The sequence below is a fragment of the Mesocricetus auratus genome, unplaced genomic scaffold, assembly GCF_017639785.1.
Source record: "Mesocricetus auratus isolate SY011 unplaced genomic scaffold, BCM_Maur_2.0 Super-Scaffold_100024, whole genome shotgun sequence".
Taxonomy (NCBI): domain Eukaryota; kingdom Metazoa; phylum Chordata; class Mammalia; order Rodentia; family Cricetidae; genus Mesocricetus; species Mesocricetus auratus.
In genome coordinates, this window is record NW_024429205.1 from 21,361,971 (window position 1) to 21,372,365 (window position 10,395).

The 10,395-nt window shown below is 53.1% G+C and overlaps 1 protein-coding gene across 2 annotated transcripts in view; it reads left to right on the top strand.

The window, feature by feature from the left end:
* Fosl2 (FOS like 2, AP-1 transcription factor subunit) overlaps positions 1-10,022 on the top strand; it is a 22,379-nt gene extending 12,357 nt beyond the window's left edge. For both annotated transcript variants that reach the window (XM_005073566.4, XM_040730711.1), the window contains exons 3-4: positions 2,294-2,401; positions 4,820-10,022. In XM_005073566.4, coding sequence (XP_005073623.1) covers positions 2,294-2,401; positions 4,820-5,332 — 621 coding nt within the window. In that variant the 3' untranslated portion in view covers positions 5,333-10,022. The remainder of the gene's footprint in view (positions 1-2,293; positions 2,402-4,819) is intronic.
* Positions 10,023-10,395: the final 373 nt, after the last annotated feature.

Here is a 10,395-nt window from a genome sequence, read left to right on the forward strand (position 1 = left end):
GAGGTACAGTTGCATGTGTGGGGGAAGCTACTGGCCCCTCTGGGGGCTTCCCATAGTCACAGGTATCACAGTAGTGACCTCACTGTCCTTTGTAATTGTGCCTGTATCCGTGCTGCAAAGCTTCATAGCCATTGACAAGCCAGATTGTTCCAGGCTATAAATGATGCCGAGTGGCCGCCAGGCTCTCGTGGGCTGTCGGGACATTGCAGCATGATGTGTCCCACACTCCTCTGCTGGGCCTACCTCACACTGCATTCAGAAGTTTACACCTAGAAGGGACTTTTGGAGGGTACCTCTGAATTTCCCCCCCTTTACCCAGCTCATAGATGAGGCCTAGAAGGAAGGGCCCTGCCCAGAGTCACACTGAGTTAGTAGCAGAGACTGGGATCCACCACTTTGACCTACGGTTGGGTGTTTTTGATGTCATGCCACCTAGGTATGCTTCAAGACCAGCTATCTGGAGACATCCTTCCTTTTGTGGTCCGGGGTGGGGGGGGGCACCAGACAATTAGGGGCTCAGGGGACCACTAACTCTCACACTATCTTTGTGGCAGCCACATTCTTGACTCTTGGGTCCCTGGCCCTAGTGTTTGCTCTGTGACTTCTTTCCACCACCCCTCCCCAGGCTCCTCCCGGGAGTCAGCTTGGTGCCTCATGGCCTCCTCCAGAGCCTGCCCAGGAGGCTCCTCTGAGCCCAGGGTGGGGACTGAGGAGAAGGGAAGGGAGGGCGTGTGTGGCTTGTGGGTGGGTCCCTGGTGATGTTAACAACACTCAAACTGTAACCACGTTGATCTCACCACCCCAGAACATTTCCTATGGCGACAGTACCCACAGTTGCCCCACACCCCCAGACAGGGAGAGACTTCTAAGTCACCAAGGTAGGAAGAAGGCTAGCTTTGAACCAAGCTTAGCATTTTTTTTCCTCCCTCAGCAGTAAAGGCTGCTTGGGGAAGGGCAGGGCGGTGGTGCTGGGCCTTCAGTGGAGTTCAGGGGCCATAAAGAAACCTCAACCCAGGACTGCCATAAGGCCACAGGCTTTCTTGGTAATTAACTTTGTAAGGCTCGGACCAAGACAGGTTTGGGAGCAGGTCTTAGCTGAGTGACCTGTGACCTCCTGTGGGGCCATCTCTGTGTAGATGGAATGGACTTACCGATTTCATGCTTTTCTTGGTCACTCGGGACATCACAGCCATGGATGTGGGAGGGAGCTTCCTGGGTTTCTGACCTGAGCCCAGCTAGCACAAATGGCTTGTTCCTCATGGTGTGGTCTGTAGTTAGGAACATCTCTCTCAGGGGGCAGTTTCAGCTCCTCCCCTCCCCCATGTGTCCCTTGAACCCAGGACTCAGAGCCTGTCAGCCTATGAAACTTAGACTCTTTGAAGCCCGCAGCAGAGCATAGGCACACAGTAGGCATGCGCCCCTGGCTGGTCTGTTTTCCCTTTATCCTGCATGGAGCTTTGGCCCGTGGCGCTCTCCTTCACAGTGTGTGTGAGCAGAGTCGAGGTCAGAGTCCCTGACTGCTTCACCAGAAGGAGCTAGTTCCTGATCTCTCCGCAGGGGGTTTCCTTTGAGTTCACAGCCCCGACTCCTGGAATTATGTCTCATGTAGATACTCACCGTCAGTCAAATAAGTGGAAAAGCTGGACAGTGGGACTTTTGTGCCTAGGCTGCTTTTTCTCTTGCCCAGCCCAGCACTGTGGCAGGCCCCCAAGGAATCCTCAGGGAGAGCTCTGAGAAGCTGGTACTCGGGTTGGCAGAGGAAGGTGGGAATAGAGTGGGACCCACGGCCCTCCTGCTGGTGAAGTGCATCAGCACCGCCCCCATGGGTGGATCTCACCCACGTGGAGGCTCTACATAACCAGAGATGATGGTGAGACCAGGAGAGAGTGATGGGAGGGCTGTTAGCTGGGCTTTGGAGGAAGCCGCCACAGCAGGCGGGGCCAGACCTGGCTTGCCAATGGGGGCCCTTCTCTGCCTTAGACTTTGAATCGGAGCTGACAGACAAACCCTGCCCTGGTGCAGGGCCACTGGGCTTTTCCACCCTTGGTCTGCTGTCCCCTTAAACATGCGACGTCACCTTCCCAAGGCAGAGCCTTCAACAAGCTCCCTCCAGGCAGCCACACAGTCCTGACCTCATGCCCTGGGACCTCTGAGCCTGGCTACACATCTCTTTCCCTCTGTCTTCCCCTCTCCAATTCTAAAGGGCGGCTTGTAGTCCTTAAAATACAGCTTTTTGAAATGTCGTGAACCATCGCACCATTCCAATTATGACTCTTGACCTTGGCTTCTTCAGCTGTCTCCCGAAGAAGAGGAGAAGCGTCGAATCCGGAGGGAGAGGAACAAGCTCGCTGCAGCCAAGTGCCGGAACCGCCGCCGAGAGCTGACTGAGAAGCTGCAGGCGGTAAGGGGCTGTGTGTGGTGTGGCCCTCCCTGCACTGTCCTTACAAGTGTCACATTGGTGACGAGTTGGGAGACACAGAAAATTCCTTTGAGCACATGGGTCAACGTTTTGCTCGATTGGGAGTGGGAGGAATGGATAAATGAACGTATGAGAATCAACTGGGCGTTGGTGGCGCACGCCTTTAATCCTGGCGCTTGGGAGGCAGAGGCAGGCGGATCTCTGTGAATTCCAGACCAGCCTGGTCTACAGAGTGAGTTCCAGGACAGGCTCCAACGCTACACAGAGAAACCCTGTCTGGAAACACCAAACTAAAAAAAAAAGAAAGAAAGAAAAACAAAAGAACCAGCCATTGCCATCTGCGTGGGCCTGGAGAGGAGCAGACCACCTTTCTGGGCCAGTGTGTTTTCTCACTCGGTACCTATTTGTGCTGTTGTCAGGCCCACTGGGCTTCTGTGTGAGGGTTGACCGTTCCAGGGAGCCAGGGCAGGCACAGCAATACCTGCCTCTCCATGGCTGCTCCTCAGGGTTCCAGTTGCCCCCATGCCCAAGGCTAGCAAAAGTGGCCCAGCCTGGCCGGAGCTCCCTGGTTTGAGTGGGGTGGGAGCAAGCACCCTCATGCAGACAGGTCATACACCAGTTACAGTTCCTTGGAGCGTTTGTCCATCCTTCACTGGCGGGAAGGTTCCCACCTCTATGGCGAGCTGAGAGCTTTGTTGTGAGTCACTGTCCCATGCTTCCTAATTGCCCGGACCCGGGGGAGGGGGCACATGGTCCTGCCCCTCCCTCTTCTGAGCTTGACCTGGCCAGTGTCACGTAACTCCTTTCTGTGTCTGACCCTGAAGGAGAGGCCAAGCGTCTGGTAGAGGAGGTCCCACGCCAATGCTGACTCCCTGGGACACAGTGCTCTCAGGGAGGAGATGAGACAAGAGATTATCCTCACGTGGTGACTGACTAGTAGAGAGACCTAGAATTTATTTAATCTTTCCAGGTAGTTTATCTGCTTTCCGCTGTTTCCTTCATGCCTCAGCCCTAACTTTTAGGCACACTCACTAGAATACATACTTGGTGAATCCCATGGTGCCTGTACTCATGGCCTACGGAGGTGTCAGAGAGGGGATGGGTATAGAAGTTCTTCCTTCCCATATGAGGCCGACCAGGGAGTGGTCAGCCCACCACAGAGGCTCCCTCAACAGAGCCTTCCTGCTAAACATTCTCTCCTACTTGAAGGAGCCATGCCTTACCGTGACTCCCTGAGGATCCCTCAGCCCGGAACAGCCTCTCCTTTGAGTCCTCCCTGCTCTCCTCCCCTCTTCCCAGAAGTCTCACACCCTACTTCTCCACCTCCCCCACGTCCTGACCCAGCCACCCAGGCCCCTGAGCCACATCCTCCACAGGAAGCCTCTGACGTTCACCAGACCCTTGAGACAGATGGAAACTTTTTTTTTCACGCCGGAATATACTGTACTGTGCTTAATGAAGCTCTTGCCCGTATCTCTTCATTTGTGAATGGGAACCTGTGTTAGACAAAAAGGAGAGTGGTGACGCACGCCTCTCTTCTCCCCAGCCATTCCGATCCTCGGGCTGCTCTGGCCCTGTGTGGAGGAGGGGAGTGGAGGCTGCCCCCGGTGAGCTTGGCACCCTCACGGGATCTTACGGGCTGTTGGGCACACGGTGGAACTAAATGTGTCCCTTGCTGTCTCTGGTCTAGGGGTGTGGGCTTTAGAAACCAGAATAAGAAAGGGAGGATCCGTTAGTGAGCAGCTGAGCATTTATCACAAGTGGGGCACTGTTCGGTCCAGTGCCAAGGGTAGGGGTTCATGCACAGGAGTCTGCTCTCAAGCAGCACCCAGCTCAGCATCCGTGCCCACTAGTGGGCTGAAACGGTAGAGTGAGCAGAGCTTCCCCACTCTAACCTGTTGGGGGACCCAAAGGTAGTCCTGGCATCACGAGGATCGAATGGAGTAGTAGCATGCAGACTTGAGTCAGACGCACTGGGACTCAAATCCGGCCTCTCCGCTAGCTCCGTAACTTTGGGCAGACGAGCAGACTTCTCAGAACCGTGGTTTCCTCATCTTCAAAATGGGTTGATGATAGATAGCATCTGCTTTCAGAAACTTCTGGAGGGCTGAGTGAGATAATCTGTGAAGCGCACACTGTATTGAAGTAAGGGCTCAATTACAGCAGCTCGAGTTAATTCACCTGCCCCACAAGCCAACTTCCCTCCTTCAGGGATAAAAGGGGCTGGGAGCCACCGTGTGACTCACACCCACCCGTTAGGTCCCCGGCCAGGTGTGGGAGAGCTTGTGCTAGGTCACCTGAGGACACTGTAGATCCCCCTTTCGTGTTTGGGTCGGGACCATCGTCCCTCAGGTCAGCTTGTAGGCTTCTGCCTCTCACACCCTTCTTTCCCCCTCATAGGAGACGGAGGAGCTGGAGGAGGAGAAGTCTGGTCTTCAGAAGGAGATCGCTGAGCTGCAGAAAGAGAAGGAAAAGCTTGAGTTCATGTTGGTAGCCCACGGCCCTGTGTGCAAAATCAGCCCCGAGGAGCGCCGATCGCCCCCGACCGCCGGGCTGCAGCCCCTACGTGGTACCGGCGGCGCTGTGGTGGTGAAGCAAGAGCCTCTCGAAGAGGACAGCCCCTCTTCCTCAGCGGTAGGGATGGACAAGACCCAGCGCTCTGTCATCAAACCCATCAGCATTGCTGGGGGCGGTTTCTATGGGGAAGAGCCTCTTCACACCCCCATCGTGGTGACCTCGACACCTGCCATCACTCCAGGCACTTCAAACCTTGTCTTCACCTACCCCAGTGTTCTGGAGCAGGAGTCGCCTGCATCGCCCTCGGAGTCCTGCTCCAAGGCTCACCGCAGAAGCAGTAGCAGTGGGGACCAGTCGTCAGACTCCTTGAACTCCCCCACATTGCTGGCCCTGTAACCCTGTGCTCCTCTGGCCAGCTCCGGAGGAGTCCTCAGCATTGTCACCCCTCCCGGGGACCAGTACCGTTAGCACTCCGGGGTCATGAGGGCAAAAGGGGGACCTTGGCTCTGGGGGCCCCGTGGGACTTAGTGGTGAGGTACTGGTTGATGTCTTGGAAGCCCTGGGACCCCCTTCCCTCATTCATCTTGCAAGCAATTCCTGTTTCTTGAGGAGCCGAGGAGGACACGGTTTTGGTGGACTCAGACGCCTCTCCTGCTTCTGAAGCGCCTGGAGCTGGCCCAGATGGTTCCTGCCCCTTTGTTAATGCTGTTGTCTCTGGAGTGATGGTGTCCTTTCCTGCCCCACCACGCATGCTCAGTGCCTTTTGGTTCCCCCTCCTTCCCGCAGTCTCAGCTTCACTCCCTCTGGGTTTTTATGAGATTTGCCATGACATTTCATCTGGGTGGTCCCGCTATTAAAACTGCTGGGGGAGCAGGTGACTCTTCCCCTGGGGCGGATGTGTCCCCAAGGGGCAGTCAAAGTGCAATATTATTGAACCTTCCCTCCCGCACACCCCAGCGCACTGCCGTCACAGACCACCAGCTCAGCCGGCTCCCTGAGTTCTGCAGGTGAGGCCGTCACCATTGGGATACACCAAGGACCTTTCCTTTCCAGCCTTGGAGATGCCCATCTCTTCGCGGATCGGCTTGGCCGGAAGACAGGGTCTAAGTGCGACAACCAGGGCAAGTTTGGGTTTGCCGGATGCCAAATTGCCAAGCCAGGATTCGTGCCAACAAAGCCACGTGACTGTCCTAGAGACCCTCCTCCTCCACCTGACGTCTCGAGCAGAGCCTCTCTTGTAATTACTGCCTCGCCACTCCGCCCCTGGACCCTTCTCTCCAGACCAGGGAGGTACCCCTCCCTAGGAACCACACAGCACTCCGAAGCCCTGCTGCGCTCTGCCCTTCCCGACTCTCAGGGTGACGGCGCCCGTAGATATTTAATGGGTGTGGGCCTGGCCCCTCCCCATTTTGAACTAATGGTTTCTCTTCATACCTCAGGTGGAAGAGCTGGGGAGATGTCAGTCTGGCTGTGCTGGGAATGGTTTAGCATCAGCCCCACGGTACCTAGCCTTTCCTGACGGCTCTGCTATCAGTGAGGTGCAGAACCCCCGCCCCTCCCCCTCTCGGTGGTCTCTGCCACTGATGAATGGATTCTTTCCCTTTGATACTTCTGCTGCCCGCTCTAGGGTGACCTGCTGACTCGGCAGGTCATTTGGGGGTCATTGGTCTCAGCCAGTCTTGCTAGGGCTCGGGGTGGCTGTGCGGTTCCTATCAAAGCTAGCATGTGTTCCTTCACACTGCCGAATGGACCATCCTCCTTCTCACGGGTGTCCTGGCCTCCCCAAGGGTGTCCTGACCCCGCATCCCATCCCTCTCTCCCCACCGCATGCTGGCACGAGTGTGGGAAGTAGCAGCGTCGGGTCAGAGCTGGTCTCTAGTGCTAATGATCTGATTTAGTGTTTCCACTCCAGAGATTGTAAAGCCCTGTCATTTGAGCCAAGCCCAGTGGTGACAATCTGAATTTTGAGAGGGAAGGGACAACTTCTCAGACCTGTGCCTTTCTCAGCCCAAGTTCACATGTGCCAGCCATGATTTAATCGCATGACCCACTGATATGCATGCAGAACACACAGGACCCAGGAGCCATGTGGGAAACCTGCCCCACCCAACAGAACTGAAAGGGGGGGGTGGCTAGGAAGAGGGGAAGAGGAGAGGAGGAATAATTTCATTTTGTTCAGAATACTTTCCATATGCTCGTTCCTTATGCCCTGGCTCTACCTCTGCCATCCTGGTCTCCCCGAGCCTCTGAGAGGGGTGCTCCCAAAGAGACTGAACAGGTGGTTCCCTGGCCTCAGAGTTCTCCTGGAAACAAGACAGCCAGGAGTGGCGGGAGTTAGGGAAATGCCCGGGGGTGAACTCAGTTAAGCGTTTATCATCTCAAGCCAAGTGGAGCTCTTTCCCTCCTGGTGCCCATGGGTATTTCTGAAACGAAGCTGCTTTTATTCTGTTATTTCCCAAAGCCCCTTCCTGCCCCACTCTCCACAGCATGGACCCCCAACACAGGTCACAGGCCTGTGACTTGATGCCCCAGTTGGACACTCCTGAGACCCCAAGTCTGGCTCTCGGTTCAGATTTTAAGCTGTGTTGGCATCAGTGCTAGAAGGCACAGCCAGCTAACCTGAGCCTCAGAGCTTCTGAGGTCATCTTCCCCTTTAATCTGCTTGCTTTTCCCTGCAAGATCTTGTGGCTTTTCCAAAGACAGAGGTTTCTGGGAGGAAAACTGGGTATTCACACCTAGACTGTGGGTATAGCCTCAGCTGGCTTCCTTTTGGCTCTCTGTCCAAGTTCATTTACCTACCTGCTACTCACATACATGCCTGTGCTCCAGGTCAGGCGCCTGGCTTGCTGTCCTGCTTCTCCCCCCCCTTTCAGGGGACAGCCCTAGTGGGGGGAGGGGGTGTCCTCAAGCAAGGTGTCCTATCTCCCTATGTGTGTCCTCGGCTGGCATGGGCTTTGGCTGGTCTGTGAGCAGCTCTGGGTTGGCATAGGACAGGTACTCCTTAATCAGCTAATGTGGAACACGGTCCTCGTGGCCTCCTAGCCTCTGTGAGGACAGTCCTCCTTCTGACCAGCTATCTAGGGACAGCTGTGACACAGGAAAGAGAGGAGAGCCCAGGTGAGGGGAGCTAATACCAAGCAGCTTGTTTCCTGGGGGAGATTTTTTTGGAAGTCAAACTGCTGTTGTCACAGGATGAGTGTGCCCATGGTGGCCAGTCATGGGAGCATTTCAAAGCTAACAGTAAGCAGAGCCTGGCGCTTCCTCAGGCTTTGGGGGAGAGAACCCAGGTCTGCATACACTTGACTCCTAGTGTAGAAGACAGATAGGCCATCTGAAGGGTCTGGGTTCATTTCTCCACATTTTCCTGAGACAGCAAAAGTGTCCCTTGAGATGTCACCATTAGTCTTTCACAGTGACTTCCTTCCCTGAGCAGATGTTCATGTGGCCTCTTTAGGGAGGAATGGAATAAGCACCTACTATGTGCCAGGCACTATGAGGCACTTTAATATTTATCCTCTTTTAAGAAGGAGCTAAGGGTTCATCCCCTTCTCAAAGGTCCCAAGTAATGGTTAAACAAAAACACTTGGAGATGAGAGGGCTTTCTCCAAAGACCCCAGGTAGGAGTACCTTTAGTCTGGTGGTCCTCAAAGACCCCTCCCCCTTGCAGCATCTGCCCACCCAAGGCTCCTCCCCCTCAGGCTCCTCCCACCTGGCCTGTGCCCCTCACGGGGCAACCTGAGTTCTCATAGAATTTGTGGACCAATAGGATATGTAGTGTGTATGACTTTCTTTTTTAAATGTAGGTAAAGGGGTCTTGCTGCATTCTGCTTGAGTCATCTTGGCGTTTGTCTTCAAGCCAGCATTTCCCTATTTATTGACAGGGGCGTGTGAGTGTATGTTGGTGTGTGTGTTCACGTTTGTATTCCCATGCGTGTGAGCATGTATGTGTGCTTGTGTCCTCCTGCAGCTTTTTTTTTTTAAAAGAGGGAACCAATCATCCCACTGCTAAGCTGGTGTCTTCTCGTGCTTCTGGTGTTTTGGCCTGGCCACACCGCACCAAATGTTGGTGATGATCCAGTACTAATAACTGTTCAGGAGGAGCTGGGTCAAATTTTGACAGAGGGTATGGAAAGGGAAAGGGGAGAAGAAATTGACATTTATTTTATTATTTATTTTAAATGTTTACATCTTCTTTGTGTTGTTTTAAGCCTGAATAGAAACAGATAGCATTAAAGTACCTTCCCCGGCCCCACCCCACCCCTTTTCTAACTTAGGATAATGATGCTCTATTCTGTTTGTTTCTAAAGTGACTTGTGGACTTGTGCTGTATAAACTGTATTAAAAGGTTCTGTTTTTAAAGATTGATTGTCATTCCTCTGGGGACAGTGGCTGCTAAGAAATCTACATTGTAAGAGAACACAATGAAAAAGACCCTGGCCCTGTCTCTCAAAACTTAACTTTCTCTGTATGATTAAAAAAATTCCATTTATTTTACTTCGTGGTTACTTGATTTTGAGGGAGAAAATATTCAACTTTGTATAAAGACTAGGTATCAGGGTGTCTTTTGCAGTGGGAGGTGTATATATCGTATTTTGGTATATAGTGGAAACTCAAGCTCTGTGCATCTGTATTTGGAATGTGTCAATGACGTGAAGTGAAACCTGCTATTAAGACCCTGGAGGCAAATGAATTGTACAAGATTTTATGGCTCTGTGGGGCACCTTTTGTCCCCTATTTTTAAAGTGATGGTGAAATGGCCCTATTGGAGGGTCTCTCCAGTCAGAATTCTCCTGGCAGGACCATATGCTCAAAACTCTTTGTATAGATTTAAAAACTGAGGAGTGTCCCTGCTCGGAAGCATCTCTGGTGGTGTGTGTTGTGTTGTTCTGTGTACTGTACGTGACACGAGCCTACAGTGTCTGCACTAAGAAGCTTGTTGGGAGAAGCTTGCTGCTATGGAGAAAAGGACATATTAAAACCTATTTTCCCTTGGGGTTTATTTTTGTTTTATGTTTTTGTTGTTGTTGTTAGCTTTCCCACTTTCCATTGAGTAGCATTTTGTAGAATAAAATGAATTAAGATCAAAGAGCCTGTGGTGGTTGCTTTTATTTTTTTCATCTTCCCCATCTGTGGTGTCTCTTCCCTTTCTCCTCTTTTTCTTCTGTTCCTCTCTGCCTTTGGCCCCTCCTGGATGAAGTTGGGGGGTGGGCGGGGGCTCACCTCAACCTTGGGCTTCAGGGAGAGTATCTCCTGCCCCTTCCCTCTTTGCCTTTCTGATCTTATCCCACTCCTTCCCATCCTGTCAGGGCCCAGTTCTCCGCCAGCTGCCACCTCGGCTAATGTGCGATCCAGCAAAAGCTCCGGATATTTTCTTGGAACAGGTTCACTCTGGAAGTCCAAAATCGTCAAAGGATCAATGAAAAGTACTCTAAGGTTGTCATGGTCAGACAGACTGAAGG